Genomic DNA, 27,103 nt, shown 5'->3' with positions numbered 1-27,103 from the left:
CTTCATGCTAAAAACGCTCAATAAATTCGGTATTGATGGAACGTACCTCAAAATAATAAGAGCTATTTATGACAAACCCACAGCCAATATCATACTGAATGGGCAAAAACTGGAAAAATTCCCTTTGAAAACTGGCACAAGACAGGGATGCTCTCTCTCACCACTCCTATTCAACATAGTGTTGGAAGTTCTGGCTAGGGCAATCAGGCAAGAGAAAGAAATCAAGGGTATCCAGTTAGGAAAAGAAGAAGTCAAATTGTCCCTGTTTGCAGATGACATGATTGTATATTTAGAAAACCCCATTGTCTCAGCCCAAAATCTCCTTAAGCTGATAAGCAACTTCAGCAAAGTCTCAGGATACAAAATTAATGTGCAAAAATCACAAGCATTCTTATACACCAGTAACAGACAAACAGAGAGCCAAATCATGAATGAACTTCCATTCACAATTGCTTCAGAGAGAATAAAATACCTAGGAATCCAACTTACAAGGGATGTAAAGGACCTCTTCAAGGAGAACTACAAACCACTGCTCAGTAAAATAAAAGAGGACACTAACAAATGGAAGAACATACCATGCTCATGGATAGGAAGAGTCAATATCATGAAAATGGCCATACTGCCCAAAGTTATTTATAGATTCAATGCCATCCCCATCAAGCTACCAATGAGTTTCTTCACAGAATTGGAAAAAACGGCTTTAAAGTTCATATGGAACCAAAAAAGAGCCCGCATTGCCAAGACAACCCTAAGTCAAAAGAACAAAGCTGGAGGCATCATGCTACCTGACTTCAAACTATACTACAAGGCTACAGTAACCAAAACAGCATGGTACTGGTACCAAAACAGAGATATAGACCAATGGAACAGAACAGTGTCCTCAGAAATAATACCACACATCTACATCCATCTGATCTTTGACAAACCTGAGAGAAACAAGAAATGGGGAAAGGACTCCCTATTTAATAAATGGTGCTGGGAAAATTGGCTAGCCATAAGTAGAAAGCTGAAACTGGATCCTTTCCTTACTCCTTATACGAAAATTAATTCAAGATGGATTAGAGACTTAAATGTTAGACCTAATACCATAAAAACCCTAGAAGAAAACCTAGGTGGTACCATTCAGGACATAGGCATGGGCAAGGACTTCATGTCTAAAACACCAAAAGCAATGGCAGCAAAAGCCAAAATTGACAAATGGGATATGATTAAACTAAAGAGCTTCTGCACAGCAAAAGAAACTACCATCAGAGTGAACAGGCAACCTAGAGAATGGGAGAACATTTTTGCAATCTACTCATCTGACAAAGGGCTAATATCCAGAATCTACAAAGAACTCAAACAAATTTACAAGAAAAAAACAAACAACCCCATCAAAAAGTGGGCAAAGGATATGAACAGACATTTCTCAAAAGAAGACATGCATACAGCCAACAGACACATGAAAAAATGCTCATCATCACTGGCCATCAGAGAAATGCAAATCAAAACCACAATGAGATACCATCTCACACCAGTTAGAATGGCAATCATTCAAAAGTCAGGAAACAACAGGTGCTGGAGAGGATGTGGAGAAATAGGAACACTTTTACACTGTTGGTGGGATTGTAAACTAGTTCATCCATTATGGAAAACAGTATGGTGATTCCTCAAGGATCTAGATCTAGATGTACCATATGATCCAGCCATCCCACTACTGGGTATATACCCAAAGGATTATAAATCATGCTGCTATAAAGACACATGCACACGTATGTTTATTGCGGCACTATTCACAATAGCAAAGTCTTGGAATCAACCCAAATGTCCATCTGTGACAGACTGGATTAAGAAAATGTGGCACATATATACCATGGAATATTACGCAGCCATAAAAAAGGATGAGTTTGCGTCCTTTGTAGGGACATGGATGCAGCTGGAAACCATCATTCTTAGCAAACTATCACAAGAACAGAAAACCAAACACCGCATGTTGTTACTCATAGGTGGGAACTGAGCAATGACATCACTTGGACTCGGGAAGGGGAACATCACACATCGGGGCCTATCATGGCGGGGGAGGGGGGAGGGATTGCATTGGGAGTTATACCTGATATAAATGACGAATTGATGGGTGCTGACGAGTTGATGGGTGCAGCACACCAACATGGCACAAGTATACATACGTAACAAACCTGCATGTTATGCACATGTACCCTAGAACTTAAAGTATAATAAAAAGAAAAAAAAAAAGAAAGTAGGAAGTGAAGGTGAAATTCTGTGCACCTCATTGTTGACCCCAAGCACAGTTAGAAAACCTCTAGGGAGGTGGGGTACACAGGGAGCTGGACTGTTGGCATCTCAGTGCCATTGCTGCTTCCTGCCACATACTCTCCTGTATCATGAGCCTAGAAGCCTGGAAACTATACTTGCCCAGCTGCATTGTCAGTAGAGTTCCAGTTCAGCTTCCCCCAGTGTGAAGTATTAATGTGAGATAGGGAAGACAGGAGAGAAGAAAGCATTATTGTTCTACTAGCAGTGGGACTTTCGCAGAAAGCAGACATATGGTGTTTTCCAGCATCTTCTGGACATTTTATCTTAAGTAACCCACATTGGTGCTGTAGGCAGCTGAGGACCTCAGTAGTAGTGCTCTGCAAGAATCCCTGCACACCCTGCTATCTTAAATGCTGCAGCATTGCATTCCCTGTATTAAATATCTTCCTTATGGAAATAAAAAAAAAAAAAAAGAAAAAGAAACTATCACCATCAAGCAATTCTACTCCTAGGTACATACCCAAGAAAACTGACAATGTGTGGACACACACCAAGTTGTAAAAGAATGTGCACAGCAGCGTTATTCATAATAACCAAGAAGTAAAAAGAACCCAAATGTCCAAATAATGAACAGAATGTACAGTACACACACACATGAAAATTATTCAGCCATAAGGAGTCCTGATACATGCTACAACATGGAGAATCTTGAAACCATTAAGTGAAAGAAGCCACACATGTATTATACAATTCTATTTATATGAAATGTCTGGAATAAGCAAATCCATAGAGACAAAAAGTAGGTTAGTATTTTCCAGAGACTGGAAGAAGAAAAAGTGGGGAGCGACTGCTAATGAGTAGGGGAGGTTCTTTCTGAAGTGATGAAATTGTTTTAGAGAGTGGTGATGGCTGCATAACTTTGTGAACATACTAAAAACCACAGAAGTGCACTTTAAAGGGGGGTACAACACTTTAAAAAGTGAATTTTAAGGTATGTGAATATCTCAATAAAAACAATTTTTAAATAAAAACAGGCCTGGAAAATCAGAAACATAATTCTAAATAATTTCTGGATCAAAAAATAAATCATATAAAGATCTGAGAACTACAATGTAAAAATACAGAAAAAAGTCATAACAATATCAGAAAAAAATTGAGCTGGATAACAAAAATAGTACACATAAAAATGTGTGGTATGAAGAAAAATGGTACTTAGGAAACTTATAAAATGCCTATATACAAGATATAATTAACACAGGACTAGTATCTCGAATGTATTTATAGGATATGTAGAAGATAGAAGAAAGACTTGAAACTATCATAGCAATCAAACCCACAAATCTAGATTTAGGAAAATCAGAGTAAACCAGCTGGATTCTTCAACCAATAAACTGCAAGAAAAAAAAAAAAGAAGGGAATAAAGAAGGAACTTACAGACTAAAAGCAACTTAAAAGACATCAATCGATTATTATTATTAAACTTTATTTGGATCTGATTCAATACAAAGTATAAAAAATAATTAAAACATTTGAATACTTGATTGGATATCAGTGAAGAACATTGAAAAAATAATGATCTTTTCAATAACCAGTGCTAAACTGGAGAGCCATATGAAGGAAAAAAATGAAACCTCATCTCTACCTCACATTCTACACAAAAGCCAATTTCAGATGAATTATAGACCTAAACAAGCCAAAAACTAGGCCAGGCAGGCATGGTGGCTCACAACTGTAATCCTAGCACTCCAGGAGGCCAAGGCAGCAGGATCGCTTGAGCCCAGGCATTCGAAACCAGCCTGGGCAACACAGTGGAATCTGGTCTCTCCAAAAAATAAAAAATCTGCTGGGCATGGTGGTGCATGGCTATAGTCCCAGCTAAGAAGGCTGAGGTGGAAGGATCACTTGGCCCAGGGAGGCCGAGACTGCAGTGAGCTGTGATTGTGCCACTGCACTCCAGCTTTGGAGACACAACAAGACTCTGTCTTAAAAAAACAAACAAAAAAAGCAAAAGCCATAAAGCTTTTAAGAAGATTCATGATTACATGCAAGAAAATCTTCATGAGTTGGAGTAGCGAATTACTCCTTTAATACAAAATATAGAACACTAGACAGAGGAAAGGTCTAAATAGGACATTAAAATTACAAATGTCCATGAAGAATGGAACAATAAGCCACAGAATGGGAGAGTATATATATTCAACACATGTAAACTAACAAAGGACTAGTATGTTGAACATATGAAGAACTGAAATTAAGAAAAAGTAAGGGCAATTAGAACAATAAGCAAAAGACTGGAACAGGCATGTCATAAAATGCTCAACCTCATGTAAACTTAGGAATAAGCAAATTAACACCACACATATATCATTACACAGCAACAACTTGTTAAAACTAGACCAGACTGGGCAACATGGTGAGACCCTGTCTCTACAAAAAATACAAAAATTAGCCAGGTGTGGTGGCACGTGCCTGTAGTCCCACATACTTGGGAAGCTGAGGCAGGAGGACTGCTTGAGCCTGGGAGGCTAAGGCTGCAGTGAGTCATGTTTGTACCACTGCTCTCCAGCCTGGACAACAAAGTGAAGCCCTGTCCCAAAGGAAAAAAAAAAAAAACATAATGAAAACAAAAACAGCAACTTATACTGACCACACCAACTGTAGGTGAACATTTGGAATACTAGAAACACATTCTGTTGCTATGAACATTCTTATACTTCAGATCATTCCAAACTGTTTTTCCAGTAACTGTACACTTTTCTCCTATGGAAACACTAATTGGTACAATCACTTTAGAAAATAGTTTGCCATTATTCTATCCTAATACCCAGCTATTCCTCTTCTGGATATATACCTTAGACTCTAGGACCTAGTGAAACAAAATGAACATGTACAAGAATGTTCTTAGAAGAATTTTATAATAGCATCAAACTGTACACAATCCAATCAGCGGCAGAATAGTTAGTGGGATGTTCATAAATACCATCCTATATAAAAATTAAAATTAATGAATTCAACATGCACAAAAGCATGGCTATAAAGAAAAATCAACACATGAAAAATACAGCAAAAATCATATAACGTTCATTAATAAAAACTATATCTGTTTAAAATACATAAACTAAATGATATTATCTGCATAAAGAGCTGAGAAAACTCTAAAAGACACCAAGGAAAGGATTATCACCAAAGTCTATTTTGTGATTATTTCTGGGAGAAGGAAGTGAGTTGTGGCTGGGAGACTGCATACATAAGTTTTTACGGGTCTATAAATGATCTTTCTACAATTGAGTTGTGGTTAAGTGAATGTTAACTTTACAACTGCACATTAAACTGTTCATATTTTATGTACTTTTATATAATTATGCTTAACAACCACACTGTATACACACACACACACACAAGCATAGGTTGATTTTTCTATCAAAATTTGAACTGTTATCTTCAGGTAGCAAATTCTACCCATTTTTATTTTTAATAATAGGAGTAAATACCTTCCCACAACAATATAATGAACATTACAGGAAAATTAAGGCAACTTATATTTACAGAATGCCTTTCTGTGTAAAACAGGACACTATACTATTCCTACACATTAAAGCATTAAAGATTAACTCTAAAAGGTACTTGTTATCAGTCTCTTTACTGAGGCAATTGCCAGTGTTCAGATAAATGTGAGAGCTAATCCAAATCTGAAACTTGAAATTTTCCCGCCATTCTATACAATTCCCAATGCAAACAGTTTACTATCCATCTATTCATCTTCCCCTTACAATATTCTGTGGCATCTTCCTCATGGGATGGTAAATTAATTTATTCATTTATTCAACATTCAATCATTCAGTCAACAAATATTTCTTTAGTACCTATTATATTCCAGGTTCTGTTTTTATACAAGGATGAAAAGGAATGGCAAAATCTAAGCTTACATTTTGGTTGGGGAGGCAGGCAATTAATAATTTCAGACAGTGATCAATTCTAGGAAGAAAATAGAATAAAGTGACAATGACTCAGTGGTAGAAACACTGGGGCTGAGATTTGAATGCTCAGTCAGCCATGCAAACTACTGAAATGGGTTCCAAGCACAGGGACCACTAAGCATCAAGGCCCTGGAGGGAAATGTGCCTTAGCAGACAGAAGGCAGGCAACTCTGCCTAGAATCCTATGTGCAAAAAGAACAGAGGGTGAATTATGGAGGGCCAGGTTAAGTCAGAGCAGAAAGTTTAGATTCTAGCCTAGATGCAATAAGAAGCTATTTTAAGTTTTTAAGAAAAAGAGGGCCACAGGAAAATTTGTATTAAAAAAAATTTTTAGGGGTTATATAAAGAAAAGATTCCTTCAGAAGAAGGGAGTTGGCAATGGCAAAAGTGAAAGGGTAAAGACTAGTTTTTATCACAGAAATCCAGGGAGGAGATTAAGGAGATTAAACAGGAGTGGCCAACCATGAAAACAGACATAGACAGCTTCCAGATATATGCTGAGGATAGATCAGATCAACTGAGTGCTGATTTCTTTGTTGAACAGCTATTTATTCTATACTGTAATATTATCAGGCACATTTCTAGGTGCTGGGTATATGGAACTGAATAGGAAGGAAAGGGTCCCTGATCTCAAGGAGTTTATATATTAGGAGCTTATATATTACATATTCCAATGGGAGAAGCAGAAATTTAATAAACAAAAATATCCTATAATGTCAGGTAAGAAGTATTATGATGAAAAACTAAAGGAAAAGGAGAGACAGAGGAGGTTATTATTTTAGATAAGTCAGGGAAAGACTTTCCAGAGGAAGTGACATTTAAGCACATACCTGAAGTGAAGCACAAGCCACACAAATATTTGGAAGTAAAGTACTATAGATACAGGGAACTGCAAGTGAAAAGACCCTAAGAAGGGAATGTGCTTATCTTCTTGTGAGAAGAGCAAAGCCAATGTGGCTAGAGCAGAATGAACAAGGAGTGGAGTGGCACATGAAGCCAAAATAGGGGCCAGGAGACAGATCACATAAAGCTGTATAGCTTATACACCGGGACAGATCACATAAAGCCATATAGCTTATACACTGAGACAGATCACACAAAGCCATATAGCTTATACACCGAGTTTTGAATTTTATTTTAAGTGTGATAAAAAGCCATGTGAATTGAGAACAGGACAAGGGATATCTGATTTACATTTTAAAAGGATCATTCTGCTTTTCTGGAATATAAACTGCTGAGGGATAAGTAATATAAACAGAGAGATGACAGTGCCTTCAACTGGAGTGGTACTAGCAGAGGTGTGAAGTGGAACATATTTTGAATGTATTTGTTAAATTGAATAGATTCTGCTGGACTGAATGTAGAAAATGGGGGAAAAAATGAAGGATGACCTAGGGTTTTGGTTTAAGGAACTGAGGAGCTGAAGTAACATTTCTGAGAAGGAGAAAACTAGGAGAGGAACAGGTTGGAGACCAGGAATCAAAAACCATTTTTGGTCATGAGATGCCCATTAGACATTCAAGTGGAAATGTAAAGTAAGTAAAAGGCTAGAGCTCACAGAAGAGGTTCAAGTCAGTGACTTGAACTGTTTGTGAAAGATACTGACTCAGATAATTCTCAAGAACAAAATTTCTCCCATATTTGAGAATTTATACTGACTCAATTCTTAGGCATATTCTAAATAGTTCAAATAAATAAAACAGGTTCAAATTTATTCTTCCTATGGGTGTACTCCAGTAACACAATTTGCCAGTATACATCAATATGTGATAAACTCTAATCATAACATTCTACATGTTCTTGGCTTCAGATTAAAATAACTGATTAAGTTTATAACGTTTTACAATTTTAAAAATGTTTATTCATCCAAGCTAGAGTGCAGTGGTGCAATCATAGCTCACTACAGCCTCAAATTTCTAGGCTCATGTGATCCTCCTCTCTCAGCCTCCTAAGTAGCTGGGACTACAGGCAGGGGACAAGGCTTCAACCTAATATACCCCAAAGTTAATACAGATTTTATTAGAAAAACAAAGTTTTTGTAAGTCTAATAGGTAAAGGAACAAAGAATCAGATCTATTTTTCTTACAGCTTCCTTACTTACAGCTTCCTTACTCTTCCCTTCCCTCTTTTATTCTTTATCACCTAAAAGCTTGGTCACTAGTAAGTTCAAAAGGTTAGCTAAAATATGGCTATGAAAGTAGAAAATACAGAAAAATATTTAAGATATTCAACAGGAATTTTTAGAGTAAGGTTAGTTAAACACTAGAGTTTATGCTCAACTTCTCCTTGAAAGGCCGAGTATTTATTTTACTAACTACACTGGAAATAATGCCTACTTGCAATTTTAATTAATCATTATAATTTAAAAACAGGTTTATATAACTGGCCAGGCCCTTTTGAAAATATAAGTACAAATCTCGGGGATATGTTTTGAAGCTGGCTTCGCTTCACAGACTGATAAATCTGTCCAAAAGTCACAAGAATTATGTCTTTATTGGTTCATCTTATAATTAAATCAACATGGAAGAAATATGTACTTTTTGGACTAAACAAAATGTTTTGATAAAAATGGGATATGTGTGTACAAAAGCTGGAAAACTCATGTCCCCTGAAACTTGGTTTCCACAAGATGAGTTTCCAATTCAGATACTAAACACACATGAATTATCAAATGAATTCTATTCATCCTTTCCCCAAAGTTGTGCTTACAATTAAGATATAGGTATTATTTGTATGCAGAACAAACAAAATAAATTGGACGATGTTTGGATAAAGAGGGAAGTGAACACTCAGGAACTACTGTTTGCAGTTTGCAGCATAGGATAATCTTCTCTAGGAAGAATAATGTCAACATAGCAGCACTATATTCACCAGGATTCCCCAGAGCCAATGGCCCGATCATGTGGCAGGAAGCCAAACCTTCTGGCTGCTCACAATATCAATCAGCTTCCCTTTAATCTTCAGGAAGTGTCTCTTGAACTCCAATCCATCACCCTGTATTAGAAATAATATTAAAAAATAATGTCAAAACAAAAAGAAAAACAAAATTATGCCCTAAAATCAATCTCTTTTTAGTGGCAACAAGAGACAAACATCCTTAGATATGTCTAGCTACAATTTTCTTTTAGGCCTGTTTATGAAGATCAAATATCCTGGCAGAGAAAACTGTTACACAAATAATTCTAATGTGGTTTCATGCCCATCACTGTTCCTACTGCACTGAGCTCAGAGAGCAGATAAAGGTGGCATCCTATCTGTTTCAGGTGTTGGTATATCTGGACCTAAGTCATTACAATCCATAGGCAGTGAGGGTTTGGAAACTAACGATAAGCTATACAACTAAACTGAAGTCTTGTTGTCCTAACACTATTGAACAAAACCAGCAGATTTAGTTATGAGAAGAATTTCATTATACTATGATCTTAATTTAATTCCATAGCAAGCATCTGAAAAACAGTATTGCAGCAAATCTCTAATACAAAGAGTACTGCAGCAAATGCTCCAACATAGCAGCTACTCCTCCAACCCTCTTTAGAGCCACACACAATCTCTCAGAAAATAGAGAAAAATGTTATTTTGGTTTTATATATCAAGGGCTGTAAAACCATAATCTTAGAATCAATAATGTCTAAAGAAATCATCAGAAATATGAACAAAAATCTATGCATAAAAATATCATAGAATTATTGTAACAGGCAAAGGTTCATTAAATTATAATGAAATATTTGTAACAAATCATAATTTTTATTAAAAGACAAATTAAGAAAAATATTAAAATGCTTCAAAATATTAATGGTGATCACTGAAAATTTAGAATTATTTTTATTTTCTCATTTTTTGCTTGTCTACATTTTTCACAAACGCAGAAACTTTTTTTGAGACAGAGTTTCTCACATTGTCACCCAGGCTGGAGTGCAATGGCACCATCTCGGCTCCTGGGTTCAAGTGATCTTTCTGCCTCAGCCTCCTGAGTAGCTGGGAATACAGGAGCCCGCCACCATGCCCAGCTAATTTTTTGTTTTTTATTGTAAAGATGGGGTTTCACTATGTTGGGGCAGGCTGGTCTCAAACTCCTGACCTCAAGATCTGCCGGCCTCGGACTCCCAAAGTGCTGGGATTACAGGCGTGAGCCACCACGCCCAACAAAATCTTTTATAATAAGGAAAATGTCATTTGAAAAAAACAATGTTTGGGAAAAACAGATAACAAAAACACATGCTATAATATTAAATGAAAAAAGCAAGTAACCTTTTATTTATAAATGTCACATATATACAAACATAATGCCATTAAAAAAATTCACATAGAAATATTTCCACAGAAAAAAATACAATAAAATATAAAAATACCTTAGAAAGCCGGAAGTCAACCAATATTTTATCATCCATTTCTAACAAATTCACTTTGAAAATGAGTTTATTATTTCTCCTATCAGTTGTTGATACAGTAACCTAAGGCAACAAAAATAAGGTTAAGCCACATGGGCGAGTAGATAATAAACTAGTAAACCCACCACGAAGAACAGAATGGAAGTTCCTCAAAAAACTACAAATAAAACTACCTATATGTTCCAGCAATCCCACTAATGAGATGTCACCCAAAGGAAAGGAAATTATATGGAAGAGACCTTTGCATCCCTACAGCATTATTCACAATAGCCAAGACATGGAATCAAACAAGAGATGAGAGTAGGCCGGACACTGTGGTTCATACCTATAATCCAGCACTTTGGGAGGTCAAAGCAGGAGGATCGTTTGAGCCCAGGAGTTCAAGGCCAAGCTGGGCAACATATCAATACCTCATCTCTACCAAAATTCCCAAAAACTTAGCGGGCATAGTGGTGCATGCCTGTAGGACCAGCTACTCAGCGGGGCTGAGGCAGAAGGGTCACTTGAGCCCAGGAGGTTGAAGCTGCAGTGAGCTATGATTGCGCCACTGTGCTCCAGCACGGGTGACAGAGCGAGACCCTGTCTCAAAAAAACAAAACAAAAAGCCAAGCAAACAAATGAGGATAATATGATAAATATATACACAATGAAATACTACTCAGCCATATAAAGGAATGAAATCCTGTCATTTGCAGCAACATGGGTGGAATTGGAGGACATTATGTTAAGTGAAATAAGCCAGGAACAGAAAATTAAACATCGCATGTTCTCTCTCATATGTGGAAACAAAAAAACAGTTAATTTCACAGAAGTAGAAAGCAGAACAGAGGATACTAGAGTCTAGGAAGGGGAGAGGGGAGGGAAAGATAGAGATTCATGAAATAATACAAAATTACAGCTAGATAGGAGTAAGTTCTAGACCACTGTAGGATAACTATCCTTAACAATAATAGAGTTTCAAACAGCTAGAAGGATACTGAACATTCCCATCACAAAGAAATGACCAATGTTTGAGATTATCAATACGCTAGTTATCCTGATCTGATCACTATACATTATATGAATCAAAATATCATTATATACCTCATGAATATGTACAATTGTATCAATTAAAAAAAACTTGCTGGCTACCTCCATAACAGGAGTAATATTAAGTATGCTGATAATCTCACTCATTCCAGAGCCTCTCTTCTCCCACTGGGTATGTATATCCCCAACTCAATCCATCAACGGGGGTGCAGCTCCTAGGGACTGTGTGTATATGAACTCATAGCAACAAAACTCACTGTATTGTACCAAAATACCACTGAAAGAAGAAACAATCAAAGATGAAAATATAATGGGAGGAAAAACAAGATTATTAAAACGTAAGAAAGAAAAAGGCCTGACTTGTGGCTGAAAAGCTAGAGCAGCAATTACAAGACGGCAAAGGTCTTGAGAGGCCTTGCAACTTCCACTTTCAGTCTTTTAGAACGTTCCTGTGGCATGTAAAGATGCTCAGCCTAGCTGAATGATGAGGAAAGAAAGGCTCAGCTAACAGCCAGTGCCAAGACTCCAAACATGGGAGTAAGGATGTTTTAGACCACCAGCCACAGGAAAGACATCAAACGACTACAGCTGGATGAATAAGCCTGAGCAAGACCAGCAGATCTGCCTGAAAAACACAGCCCAAATTACAAAAGTATTTGTAATAATTCTTACTTCAAGAAACTATGAAAACACACAACTATACCATGACTGTGCAGCACTGAAATAACATACTATGTTCTGGGAAAATTAATACAAGATATTCAACTCAACACATCCGAATTAAGCTCTTAAACTTCAAAGACAAAAACAAAAAACAAAAAACAAAAAACACTTCAAAGAACTGAGAGTGAATCAAGGAGTGATGTCAGTGAAAATGGCAGAGAAAAGAACTCCAGAAGTCCATTACTCCACAAAAGCAATTTTAAAAACCTGCCAAAACCTGTCAGAATCAACTTTTTCAGAACATTGTAAACTAACTAAAAGCTTGCAGCAACTTATTCAAAACAAGGGAACTCAGTAAGAACAGTGAGCTTTCTGGTACTTAACTTACCCTGTTCCCATCCCCTGCTCCTCATTCAGTAGCAGCCTTGAAAATAACGGTCCATATTTCAGGTATAGGTCCAGGTGGGAGCAGAATAAACCTCATTTACAAACTATCTTAAACCGATCTGACCCTCTAAAATGACCTGATCAAAAGGCTTGTCCTGGCCAGGTACAGTGGCTCATGCCTGTAATCCCAACACCTGGGGAGGCCGAGGCAGGTGGCTCACCTGAGGTCAGGAGTTCGAGAACAGCCTGACCAACATGGTGAAATCCTGTTTCTACTAAAAATACAAAAATTAGCAGGGTGTGGTGGCAGGTGCCTTTAATCCCAGCTACTTGGGAGGCTGAGGCAGGAGAATCACTTAAACCTGGGAGGCAGAGGTTGCAGTGAGCTGAGATCACACCATTGCACTCCAGATTGGGAAAAAGAGCGAGACTCCATCTCAAGAAAAAAAGGCTTGTCTTTATTTCGCCTTTGTAACTGCAACTCACCTTGCGCTAAAGCTGCTCCTGGGTAGCATTTGTGGAAAACCCTTATAGGAAAACGCTTTAGTCTCTGTTGCCTGAAGCAATGATAGCAACTGGGGCAAACAGACTGCCCAAGAAGTTTGGAAGAGGTTAGGGAGTGAGATGTTTCTGAGGAATAGGACTCTGAAAAGGTCCAACATATTCCTGGGAATCTAAAAAGACACACCCATGACCAGGGCAGTACACGTGCTTAGGAAAGAGCTGAGAAGGCCCCTAAGCTCTACATGTGCCCTAACTTTGCATTTTGCACAAGCAGATAGTGAAGGCTGAAGCAACGTTGTAAACTTCTTGGTTGAGTATTGCAGGTGTGCCCCAACACAAATACAGAACCCCTCTGCAGATTTTTTGTTTTTGGTACACAGAATTTAAGGAAATCTCTGTCCAATCATTAGCTGACCACTACAACTAATGGGACAGAAACTGCACAGTCATGCATGACAAACAATACCAACTTTAAAAAATTACATCAGAAACATCACTAGAGCTGGGTGCAGTGGCTCCCACCTGTAATCCCAGCACTTTGGAGGCTGAGGCGGGTGGCACCTGAGGTCAGGAGTTCGAGACCAGCCTGGCCAACATGATGAAACCCTGCCTCTAATAAAAATACAAACAATTAGCCGGGCATGGTGGTAGGCACCTGTAATCCCAGCTACTTGGAAGGCTGAGGCAGGAGACTTGCTTGAACCCATGAGGTGGAGGTTGCAGTGGGCCAAGATCACACCATTGCACTCCAGCCTGGGCAACAAGAGTGAAGCTCCATCTCAAAAAAAAAAAAAAAAAAAAGAAAAAGAAAAAGAAAAAGAAAAAAAATCACTAAAAAAACAACCACATCAAGCAGTAACAAACACTGGCAAGAGGGTAAACTCTGACTTCTAGAGTTGCCACATATTGCCACAATATGTCCAGTTTTCAACAAAAAATTACAAAGTATGTAAGGAAACAAAGTGTGGCCTATATAAAGGAAAAACAGCAAACCAAAACTGTCCCTGAGGAACATAAAGAAAGAATAAAGAAAAGTGGACAGAGTCTAAGAACTGTGGTACGTCAAGTATCCCAACAATACACATAATGAGTCCAAGAGGGAGAGGAGAGTTAGGTACAAAAAAAAAATCTGAAGAAATAATGGCCAAAAACTTCCCAAGTGTGATTAAAAACATTAATTTACATATCCGACAAGCTCAATGAAGTCCAAATAGAATGAACAAAGAAATTCACACCAAGATACATCATAGTCAAACTGTGGTCAACAGAGAAACATAAAAGCAGCAAGAGAGCAGCAGTGTCTCACATAAAAGGGATCCTCAGTAAGATTAACAGCTGATTTCTCATCAGAAACCACAAAGGCTTGAAGGCAGTAGTGGCATAATCAAAGTGCTGAAAGACAAAAGTTATTAAGAATTCTATATCCAGCAAAACTACCTGTCCAAAAAGTGGAAGATAAATTAAGGCACTTTAAACCGATAGGAACAGATACTATATTTGATCTTAGCCAAAAGGCTGAGAAGCGATTTTTTTTTTTGAGACAGTCTTGCTCTGTCACCCAGGCTGGACAGCAGTCATGCAATCAGATCACGGCTCATTGCAGCCTTAATCTCCCATGGCTCAGGCTATCCTCCCACCTAAAAAGCCTCCCCAGTAGCTGGGGTTACAGGCGCACACCACAACGCCCTACTAATTTTTTAAATATTTTCAGTAGAGATGGGGTTTCACCATGTTGGTCAGGCTGGTCTCAAACTCCTGGCCTCAAGTGATCTGCCTGCCTCAGGCTCCTAAAGTGCTATAATTATAGGTGTGAGCCATGACACCTGGCTAAGGTACTTTAGATTCAAAGACACAAATAGGCTAAAAGAAAAGGGAAAAAAAAAATAGAGCATGGAAACAATAACCAAAAGAGAGCTGGTAGCTGGGTATGGTGGTATATGCCTGCAGTCCCACCTACTTGCGAGGCCAAGGCAGGAGGGTCACTTGAGCCCAGGAGTTTGAGGCTGCATTGCACTATCGTACTGCAAGTAGCCACTACACTCTAGCCTAGGCAACATAGTGAGACTCTATCTAAAAAAAAGGAAAATACACAAGATAGCTAGTGAGCTGATATGGATATACTAACATTAGACAAAATAAACAGACTGATGAAAACTGTCAATTTAGCTGGGCATGGTGGTGCACACCTATAGTAGCCACTACTCAGGAGGATCACTTGAGCCCAGAAGGTCAAATCCAGCCTGGTCAACACAGAGAGACTGCATCTCTACAAAAACATTTTTAAAAAGTCAGCTGGTTATGGTACTGCACACCTGTAGTACCAGCTACTTAAGAGGCTGAGGTGAGAGGACCACTTGGGCACAAGAGGTCAAGGTATTAATATATTACATAAATAAAGGGAAAAAAAATCCACATAATTATCTCAATAGATGGAGAAAACATTTGACAAAATCCAATACTCTTTCATTATAAAAACAAAAACCCCACAGCTAACATCATACTTAATGCTGAAAGACTCAAAACTTACTCCTAAGATCAAGAACAAGACAAAGATGTCCACTCTATTTCTGTTCAATATAATGTTGGGAGTCCTAGCCAAGACAACTAAACAAAAAGAAGTAAAACACATCTGGGTTTTAAAGAAATAAATAAATAAAACAATTTCCTGTATCTCTATTGATAAACAATGTAATTTTTTTTTTTTTTAGATGGAGTCTCACATTATCGTCCGGGCTGGAGTGCAGTGGTACGATCTCAGCTCACTGCAACCTCTGCCTCCCAGGTTCAAGCGATTCTCCTGCCTCAGCCTCCTGAGTAGCTGGGATTACCGGCACCCGCCACCACGCCCAGCTAATTTTTTGTATTTTTAGTAGAGATGGGCTTTCACTATGTTGGCCAGGCTGGTCTCAAATGCTTGACCTCGTGACCCACCCGCATTGGCCTCTCAAAGTGCTGGGAATACAGGCGTGAGCCATCATGCCTGGCCAAATAATGTAATCTTAATATATAAAAACACCTAAAGAATTGGTCAAAAAAACTACTGGAGTTAATGAATTCAGCAAATTTTCAGGATACAAGATCAATACATAAAATTCATTTGCATATATACTATCAATGAACAATTTGAAAATAAAATTTAAAAATTCCATTCACATCAGCATCAGGATTAAAAAAAGAAAAAAAAGAATAAACGGGATTACATTTAACCTAGGAAGTGCAAGACTTGAACATTGAAAACTACTAAATATTCTTGACTACTAAATATTCTTGAAAGAAATTAAAGACCATAAAAAAATGGAAAAAAAGGTCCCATGTTATTGGATTGGAAGAGTTACTATTACAGGTTTAGCATCCATAATCTAAAATCTGAAATTCAAAATGTTCCAAACTCCAAAACTTTTCGGGTGCTGGCATGATGCCACAAATTGAAAATTTCATACCTGGTAAGTTTGCTCTCTAATAGTTCAATGTACAAACTTTGTTTCATGCACAAAATTATTTAAAACATTGTATAGCCGGGCGCGGTGGCTCAAGCCTGTCATCCCAGCACTTTGGGAGGCTGAGACGGGCGGATCACGAGGTCAGGAGATCGAGACCACCCTGGCTAACACAGTGAAACCCCGTCTCTACTAAAAACTACAAAAACCTAGCCGGGCGAGGTGGCGGCGCCTGTAGTCCCAGCTACCCGGGAGGCTGAGGCAGAAGAATGGCGTGAACCCGGGAGGCGGAGCTTGCAGTGAGCTGAGATCCGGCCACAGCACTCCAGCCTGGGTGACAGAGCAAGACTCTGTCTCAAAAAAAAAAAAAAAAAAAAAAAAAAAAAAATTGTATAAAATTACCTTCAGGTTATCTGTATAAGGTATATATGAACCACAAATAAAATTATTCATGTTTCAACTTGAGTCCCATCTGTAAATTATCTCAATATGTATATGCAAATATTCCAAAATCCAAACAAATGTAAAATCCACAAAACTTTTGGTCCCAAGCACCTCAAATAAGGAATACTCAATCTGTACTAAAATGGAAATACTCCCCGAGTTAATCTACAGATTCAATGTAATCTCTTTTAAAATTCCAAATTTTTTTCTTGAAAAAATAAGATAATCCTAAAAGACAGAAAAACAAAGGGCCACAAATAACCAAAATACCTTGAAAAAAAGAACAAACTTGGACAACTCATACTTTCTAATATCAAAACTCACTACAAAGCTACAGTAATCAAAATAGTGTGGTAGTGGCATAGCATAGACGTATAGATCCATGAAATAAAGAATTGAGTCCATGGGGGAAGAAAAAGAAAAGAAAAAAAAAAAAGAATTGAGAGTCCAGAAATAAACCCATACATCTATGACCGATTTGTTTTCAGCAAAGGTGCCAAGACCATCTAATATGAAAAGATGTCTTCAACAAATGGTGCCGGAAAAACTGAATATTCACATACAAACATTTGCATTTGGACCCTACCTCATACTATATACAAATATTAACTCAAAATGGACAAAGACCTAAATGTAAGAGCTAAACTTTAAGACTGTAGTCCCAGCTACTTAGGAGGCTGGGACTCCTAAAAGAAAGCATAAAGTATAAATCTTTACAATTTTATATTAGGCAACAGTTTCTTAAATTTGGCACTAAAAGCATAGGTAACAAAAGAGAAATTATAGATCCACTGGAATTCATCAAAATCTAAAACTTGTGTACATCAAACGACACTAACAAGAAAATGAAAAGAATGGGAGAATTTTCTCCCACAGAATGGGATATTTGCAAATCAGGTATCCAACAAGGTTCTAGCGTCCAGAATGTACAAAGAACTCTAACAACTCAACATTAAAAACAATCCAGTTAAAATATGGACAAAAGATCCAGATACTGTTATAAAGAAATGGCCAATAAGCATGTAAGAATATGTTCAAGATCATTAGTCTTTAGAGAAAGGGTAATCAAAAGCAAAATGAGTTAACACTTCATACACACTAGGATAGCTATAGCAAAAAGGGGAGGCAATAAGTGTTGGCAAGGATGTAGAGAAATTGGAACCCTCTTACATTACTGATGGAAATGTAAAGTGGTACAGATGCTTTGGAAAAATCATTTCGCAGTTTCTCAAAAAGTTAAATGAAGAGTTACCATATGCTCCAGCAATTCAACTCGTCCATATATATTTAAGAAATTAAAAACATATGGTCACACAAAAACTGGTACAAGATTATTCATAGCAGTATTACTCATAAAGACCAAAAAGTAGAAACAACCCAAATGTCCATCAATGGATGAATGGATAAACAAAATGCAGTACATACACACAATGGAATATTATTCAGTCATAAAAAGGAATAAAGTACTGATAAATGCTATGAACCTTGAAAACATTATGTTAAATGAAAGCAGACAGACCCAAAGGACTACATGTTATATAATTCCATTTGTATAGAATATCCAAAAAGGCAATCCCTGAAGACAGAAAGTAGATTTGAAGTTGCTGGGAATGGAGGAAGAAAGGAATAAGGAGTGACTGCTAGGTGGTACAGCGGTTTTGTTTTGTTTTTTTTTCCCCCGTGGTGACGCAGCGTTCTGGAATTAGGGGCGATGGTTCCATAATCTTGTGAATATATTAAAAAGCACTGCATTTTACATTTTAAAATGGTTAAAGTGATGATTCTTATGTTAAGAAAATTTTATCTTTGAGTCTACCTGAAAAAAAGTGAATCACCTATGTGAGTAAGAAGACTATCAGGCTGACCTCAGATTTCTACACAGTAACAGTTTCCCCTAACTTTTAATTTTGAAAACTCAAATCTACAGAAAAATTGAAAGAAGAATACAATAAATAACCATATACTCTTCATTGGCCTTATCTACTAGATATGTGGGTGTTTATTTGCCTTTATGTAATTGTTTGCCCTTTATTTTTTTAAAATTTTAAGCTGCAGGAAGGTATCACTTCACTTCAACTTTGCTTCCACGTTTCTCCTTGGAACAAGGGCATTCTCCTACAAACCACAGTATTATCACACCTGAGAAATCTGATGCTGATACAAAAACATTACCTAATATACAGTCCATATTCAAATTTCCCCAATTGTTCCAATGTTCGTTATAGTTTTTTTTTTTCAAATACATGATCTAGTGAAAGACCATGCACTGCACTTAGCTATCAGGCCTCTTTAGTCTCCTACAATATAAAACAGCTCCCTATTTGTTTTTCATTGACATTAACATTTTTTTGAAAAGCCTTAAAGACAGTTTAGAATACCAATGTTATAACTATGTTCTAATAATATAAACAATAAAAATTGACGAGTGCAATCAAGGGAGATGCAAGAAAGTGTGGGATTGCTAATGTGTTCGTCTTTCATGGTAGGCAGTCAACCATTATTGTCTACAGTTTAAGTATATACAGTTTTTAAGAAAATAATGATTCCAGCTCCCTAACATTTTTAATAACAATTAAAAGGTCTGTTAAGAAATATTATTTTAGGCCAGGCACAGTGGCTAAAAATAAAAAAAATAAAATAAACAAAACTTTAAAAAATATATTATTTCTTAAGGTAGAGAACATTTAGTTTCTTTTTCAAATTAACTAATTACTTTGTATTTTTATGTTTGTTTGGTTTTTTTGAGACAGAGTGTCACTCTGTCACCCGGGAGGGAGTACACTGGCAGGATCTCGGCTCACTGCAACTTCCGTCTTCCAGGTTCAAGCAATTTACCTGCTTCAGTCTCCCGAGAAGCTGGGATTACAGGCATGCACCACTATGCTGGCTAATTTTTGTATTTTTAGTAGAGACAGGGTTTCACCACGTTGGCCAGGCTGGTCTCAAACTCCTGACCTCAGGTGATCTGCCCATCCTGGCCTCCCAAAGAGCTGGGATTACAGGTGTGAGCCACCGCCTGTATTTAAAAAATATACTGATAGCTTTTACTCAAATATTTCAATTTTTCTTCAGGAAAAGGTATAATGAAAATCAATGAAACACACCTGATTCATACAACTCTTCTTCCATTGATAGCCCAACTTCTCACAAGTCTCTTTCAGGCATTGATAAGATTTGTCTGCATCCAATTTGGTAAAGAATCGTGTCATTCTTTTGACCAACCGCTGCCAGGGGTTCTACATGTCAAACAGAAGACAACTGAATAAATCCATTATGACTAAGGACAGTAATATCATAGCTATTTAGTCTGACTTAAAATTCTTTTGCATGAAGGCCTCCCTCCTCTCTTTCTTCCTTGACAAAAAAAAAAAAACATGTGATTTAAAAGTTATATATCTAAGATTTACACATTAAAAAAGGACTTTAAGACAATAAAAAATAAAGAGCTGCCATTATTTATTAAAAAAACGAAATTCCCTCACCTGTGAGGATCCTGGGGTTCCAAGTAATTGACTATTCAGAAGCATATGATCAGGACATGTGGGCTGGGAAAAGCTGATCCCTTGTACCAATTTATCTATGTATGAGGGACTGGTATCCCATAAGGAAAGACCTGTGCGTGGTTCTGGCTGAGAACTGGAGTACTTCACATTTTCTTCACTAAGGCATTAAGACAGAAGGAAACATACATAAAATTAAATCTATCAGGCCTTTCTTATATCACACAAAAGTTCTCATGCTTACAGGATTATGTTCATTAATGTCGAATATTAGGAAAAAACACATACATGTATTATTCTTCATGGGGGATACTACAATCAAAAACTACTTAATCTTTATCAGTCTTACCTAGAAGCACTGTTTACTGGAGAGAAGTCCAAATTGGATTGAATGTGCTTAGAGAATCCACTGGGAGACTCTGACACACCACCTGAAGTGACTCGGGGCCTTTTTGCCCCTAAAAAAGAAAACAAATACAAATGCTTTCAAGTCTTCTATGCAAATATGTTTTTAAATTAACTCAACTGGCAACCTGAAGAAGTAAAACTACGTCTAAATCTATTTATTTAACACAAAATTTTTATAAGATATAAAACAAAGCCTTCCTATATGATTTTATAAAAAATGTGCCCAAGTTATAAAATTACTAAGACTCATTTGTCCAATTAGGTATTTTATAATACCTAAGTATGACCTGTAGGCATGTTCAAAGTGTGGAGTATGCGCAGACCACAATCTTTTTTTTTTTTTTTTGAGATGGAGTCTCGCTCTGTTGCCCAGGCTGGGGTGCAATGGCGTGATCTCGACTCACTGCAAGCTCCATCTCCCAGGTTCACACCATTCTCCTGCCTCAGCCTCCTGAGTAACTGGGATTACAGGCGCCCGCCACCACACCCAGCTTTTTTTTTTTTTTTTTTTTTTTTTGTATTTTTAGTAGAGACGGGGTTTCACTGTGTTAGCCAGGATGGTCTTCATCTCCTGACCTCGTGATCCACCCGCCTCAGCCTCCCAACGTACTGGGATTACAGGTGTGAGCCACCGTGCCTGGCCCAGGTCACAATCTTAATGGCATCTTTTGTGGGTAACAGAACAATGTTCTCTGAAGACGACAGACCTGGCTAAAGGACTAGAACTTTTTAAAATAAAAAATAATTTATGATAATAGCAATAAACATTATGAATCTGTTCTAGCCAAAATTCTTTGATTCCCTGGAAAAGCCTTACAAAGAATATTATATGGAAAATGACACCACTGTAAATTTATGGTTACAATCCCTAGCCAAACCTCAATATTGCCAGATAATTCTATCTGTTTCTCTAGTTTCCTTTCCTTTTCTCCACAAGGATCATTTCAAAACTACACTTTTCTGTAATTCCCAAGACTACCATCCAGTACCTATACTACTACCTTCCATTTTGGAGAGAAAGCCATTAGACAAAAACTACATCAACTTATCCCTATCAAATCTAAGTTAATTGTATTACTATACATCCTTTCATCCCTTCCGTTCTCCTATCGAATGTTCATCTTTCTACTTGTGCTTTGGAGCCTATACCCTTCTACCTCCTCAGGGATCTTGATCCTGTTACTTATTCCCTTTGTCTTAGACTGTCAGCCTCTTCCTCTCTACAGGATCTATACCCAAACCACTTAAACAGGCTTAAGTTTCTTTTTTTGTTTAAACATGCTTAAGTTTTTTTTTTAACCTGCTTTTTATTAATCCATCCACTCAAATATTTTATTAGGTCTACTCTGTGCCAGGCATTATTCTAGGTATTAGGTATTCAGCAGTGAGCAAAATAGAAAAAAATCCTTGACCTCTTAAATCTTACATTCTACTGAGGAAAGACAAAATAACATAAAATAAATTCAAATAAAGTTAAAAATAGGCTAAATGGTGGTAAGTACAATGGAGGAAAATAAAATGAAGAAATGTGTTGGACTGCATATATCCACAAGATAGTGAAAATTTTAAAAATTTAAGAAATGTGTTAGAGGGAAGGGGATATCATTTTAAATAGCATGGCCAGGAAAGGCTTATTGGAAAGATGACATTGTAGTCAATATCCAAAGAAAGTGAGGGAATAAGACATGCAAATAAGTCCTGTTGGAAAAAGCATGTCCAGGCATAGGGAACAGTCGTTACAAAAACAGTGAGGTAGAAGTATGCCTGGAGCACTTGGAGAACAATGAGAAGACTGATACAGCTATGACCAAGGGGGAACAAAGCAGAATTGAGGTCAGAGAAGTAATGTAAGGGACAAAACTGTGTTAAGAACTCACAGGTCATCAACTGATTTTAGCTTACACTATGGGTGAGAACTAAAGCATTGGAGGTTTTGGGTAGAACGGTGATATATTCTAATTTATTTTTAAATCAGAACACTCTGGAAAGATATCATAGTAGTTTGGAATGATAGGGTTGCCGTGGAGGTGAAAAAAGGTAATCAGATTCTAGAATTTTAGAGGTTAACAGAATTACTTGGTGGACTGGATGTGAAGTAAAGAGAATGAGAAAAACGAAGGATGATTCCAAGGTTTCTGATCTGCATAACAAGAATAATGCAGTTGCCATTAACCAACAAGGGAAAGACTCTGAAAAGAAATGGATTTGAAAAGAAAAGATCAGTAACTCCGTTTGGAATTCATCAAGTTTGAGATGCTAAACATTCAAGTGAAATTTCAGAAGGCAGTTAAGACATGTAAGTTTGGAATTTAGAGGAAAGGTCCAGGTTGATATAAATGTGACGACTATCAACATATAGTTTTATTTAGAGCCATGAAACCAAGTAATATTACCAATGGAGTGAGTGTGGAGAAGAAAACAAAGGAGATCCATAGATTCAGCCCTGGAGAACTCCAATAGTAGGAAGCTGATTAGATGAAAGAAAACCATCAAAAGAGACTGAAAAGGAGTGACCAGTGAGGAGGACGAAAATCAGAACAGTGTAATGCCTGGAAGCCAAATGAAGAAAGTGTTTAAAGGAGGGCATGATCAACTGTATAAAATACTGATGAGATAAAACAAGAGGTCTGAGAACTGACTACAGTAGTCCCCACTTATCCACAGAGGGATATGTTGAAGTGGATGCCTGAAAGTACAAATGGTACCAAACCCTATATATGTTCTTTTGATCTAATAACCAAAACAGCTACAAGCAGGTAGCACATGGAACGTGAATATACTGGAAAAAGGAATGATTCGCATCCCAAGTGAGATGAAGTAGGACAGCACAAGATTTTATCATGCTACTCAGAATAGCACACAATTTAAAATCTACGGCAGGGCATCGTGGCTCATGCCTACAATCCCAGTGCTTTGGGAGGCCGGGGTGGGTGGAATGCTTAAGCCCAGGTGTTTGAGACCAGTATGGGCATCATGGCGAGACCAGGTCTCTACCAAAAATACAAAAAGTAGGTGGGCACAGTGGCTCACACCTGTAGTCCCTGCTACTCAGGAGGCTGAGATGGGAGGACCATTTAAGCTCAGGAGGTAGAGGTTTCAGTGAGCCGAGACCACACCACTGCACTCCAATCTGGGCAACAGAGCAAGATCCTGTCTCAAATTAAATAAATAAATAAATAAAACCCATCAATTGTTTACTTCTGGAACTTGCCATTTAATCTTTTCAGACCTCAGTTGACCACAGTGGACTATTACTTTGAACTTGGCAACATCTTCCAAAAATCACTGTGACTTTTGGCAACGAAACAGATGAAACTGAAAACTAGTTTTGAGGTGTTAGAAATGAGAAGCAATTTTAGGAACGTTCAATTGTGAAGAAGATGGAATGGTAGGGAAAAGTGGAGTTAAGAGAAATTTTATTACCATAATGATTTGATTTTAAAATGGGAGAAAAAGCATGTAAGTATGCTGATGAGAAAGATCCAGTAGAGACGGACAAATTAATAACGTAGGAGAGAGAGAAAAATTGCTAGACAAAGTCCTTGAATAGGTAAGAGAAAGACCTGGCTTATATCTGGAGCAGTTTAGCCACAGCAATACAGGACAAAGGAGAATACATGAACATAGAGGCAGTTAGTGTGAGGGAGATGGTGGTGGGAGCTTGCGTTCTCTTGTGGCTTTCATTTCCCCAGTAACACAGGAAGCAAAGTGAACAACTGAGAATGAGGATGGGCAAGAAGATAATAAAAGTTAAAGGACCAGGTTCAGTGGCTCACACCTATAAACCCAGCACTTTGGGAGGCCAAGGCAGGGGGATCACTTGAGGCTAGGAGTTTGAGACCAGCCTGGCCAGCATGGCAAAACCCTTACTAAAATTATAAAAATTAGCCAGGTGTGGTGGTTCGCGCCTGTAATCCCAGCTACCCGGGTGGCTCAGGCATGAGAATCACTTGAACCTGAGAGGCAGAGGTTGAAGTGAGCCGAGATGGCGCCACTGCACTCTAGCTTGGGTGAGTGCAAGACCCTGTCTCAAAAAAAAAAAAAAAAAGGAGAAACGTATTATAAAAACATGATTTAGAACAGGATAGTGAAAGATGTGGGGAAATGAAGCCCCAAAAATGCCAGGCAGCATTAAAGGCCCACTTGAAATAAAGTAAAGATTTTTGGGTATTTTTCTCCTGCTGCAATCCATTGTGCAGGTACAAGTGTGGAGTACGTAGAAAACTACTAGATTAAACCAGAAACTACTTACTGGGTTTTACCCACTAAATATGATGAAGAGAGAAAGGGATAAGGAAATTGAAGATGATGAATGCAAAGCAGTCATTTATAATGACTAACCTAAAGATTTAAGCTAGGTCAAGATGAAATCAAGGACCTAGAGAGGGAGCAGGTAAGAGACTGAAGAGATAGAATTAATTAATTGCAAGTCCAGATAGAGTCAAAGGACTGTTTAAGTCAGAATATTAAGGGAGGAAGTCAGAAAAATTATACTGGTGATCAGTGCAGGGCGTTCAAAGACGACATCACCACAGGAGAGAAGGTCAAGTAACAGTGAAGTCAGGATATTAGGAGGATGATCCAAATAAATATTTAAATCACCAAGAATCATGACGAAAGTTACATCAAGGGTATATACATCAATGGAGAATATGATAGTATGGCAGAAATTTTAATTGGGGGTTCAAAAGTTAGAGGGGAGAGACATACAGGAAGATGGGAGAAAGTGACAACGAAAAATAAGGAGGACACCTGTGCCATATCCAGATCAAAGGACATGAGGGTATGGGAAAGAAAATACCTACCACTTCAGAGGAAGCAGTGTCCTCAGGGGAGAATTGGACTTTAAGTTAGAACAACGAGAAAGAAACATGAAGAGAGGTATTAAAGAAGAGTGAATTTTTAAACATTAACTCTTTTCTGTCCATGAGGACAGAGTTAAACATTAATTCTTCTTTAATAACTCTCTGAATGTTTCTCATTCATAATCTCTAGTCATTGTCCTCTCTCCTCCCATTCACAGCCTAACAGTCCTATCAATACTAGTTCTTAAATTTCTTTGGTATCATCTCATTTCTCCAATACCACTGCCCTAACCTACTCCAAGCCACCATCTTACCACAACTAGACAACTAGCAGAAAAACCTACAGTACCCTGAATCTTTCCCTATTCATAAAAAACAATGGGGGCGGGGGGAAGGTCATCAGAGAGATATTTTTAAAACAAAGATATGACTATGTCATATTCTTGCTTAAAATCTCCCAAAGGTCTCCCCAGTGGTCTTAAGTTAAAGCCCCAAATCCTTAACATGGCTTACAAGGTCTTCTTCCACAAACGGGCCACTAGCGACCTCTCTGTCCTCATCTCAAACCTCTCTTCCTCTCCCACTTGCCTGTTCACTCATTCACTCAACGAATATTTAATGAGTGCCTGTGGTGCACCATATACTGTGCTAAGCACTGACAATACAATGATGAACACAGCAGACATGGCTCGTGCCATACTGATCTTTCAAGTTTCTCAAATGCATCAGACTTTCAAAAATCTAAGAGTTTTCAAATACTGCTTCCCCTGTTCAGAATCAAATCTGCCACTTACTTTGCCTGGCTAGCTTCCCTTTAATCTTCAAATCTTAGATTTAATGTAATTTCTTCAGGAAGAAAAGTCTTCCCTGTCCCATAGACTTGGTCAAACACTTAGCTCTAGTACCCTGACTTTCCCTTTTATAATTATTAATAAACAAAATTATTTTTATATTTTTTTCCTACTAGACATTATAATCTCCATGAGGACAGAGATCATAGCCATCATGTGTTGTTGACTTGTGATAATGACTTTGCAACTACCTTTTTTCCACAGAAAAACAAACATGTAGTTTAAGGATATTACCTTTCTTGAGGGGTTTGTTGTACCATCTATCTTTTTTGATGTCTGGAATGGTAATTCTTGCTGATGGATTCTCAACTAGGATTTTATGCAGCAGAGCTAAAAACAAACATTAAGACAACATTCATGAAAGAGTCATGGAGATTCGAGAAGCCTATGGCTTGCGGTAAGAAACACATTTTCTCTTGGCCTACTTATGTCTAAATATTATTTTCTGGGGAAGAGA

At 37.7% G+C, this 27,103-nt stretch overlaps 1 protein-coding gene and 1 pseudogene across 5 annotated transcripts in view; both read right to left on the bottom strand.

Annotated features, from left to right (window-relative positions):
* Positions 1-5,703: 5,703 nt before the first annotated feature.
* The window catches only part of CHEK1 (checkpoint kinase 1), a 33,847-nt gene continuing 12,447 nt past the window's right edge, over positions 5,704-27,103 (bottom strand). For all 5 annotated transcript variants that reach the window (XM_023208571.1, XM_023208576.1, XM_023208573.1 and 2 more), the window contains 6 exons: positions 26,881-26,976; positions 20,932-21,040; positions 20,565-20,742; positions 20,187-20,318; positions 10,580-10,681; positions 5,704-9,224 (listed from right to left, as the gene is read on the bottom strand). In XM_023208571.1, coding sequence (XP_023064339.1) covers positions 9,129-9,224; positions 10,580-10,681; positions 20,187-20,318; positions 20,565-20,742; positions 20,932-21,040; positions 26,881-26,976 — 713 coding nt within the window. In that variant the 3' untranslated portion in view covers positions 5,704-9,128. The remainder of the gene's footprint in view (positions 9,225-10,579; positions 10,682-20,186; positions 20,319-20,564; positions 20,743-20,931; positions 21,041-26,880; positions 26,977-27,103) is intronic.
* LOC111540392 lies at positions 14,586-14,728 on the bottom strand (annotated as a pseudogene).

This window comes from Piliocolobus tephrosceles, chromosome 13, assembly GCF_002776525.5.
Source record: "Piliocolobus tephrosceles isolate RC106 chromosome 13, ASM277652v3, whole genome shotgun sequence".
In the NCBI taxonomy this organism is placed as follows: domain Eukaryota; kingdom Metazoa; phylum Chordata; class Mammalia; order Primates; family Cercopithecidae; genus Piliocolobus; species Piliocolobus tephrosceles.
This window is presented reverse-complemented; position numbering and strand designations above follow the sequence as displayed.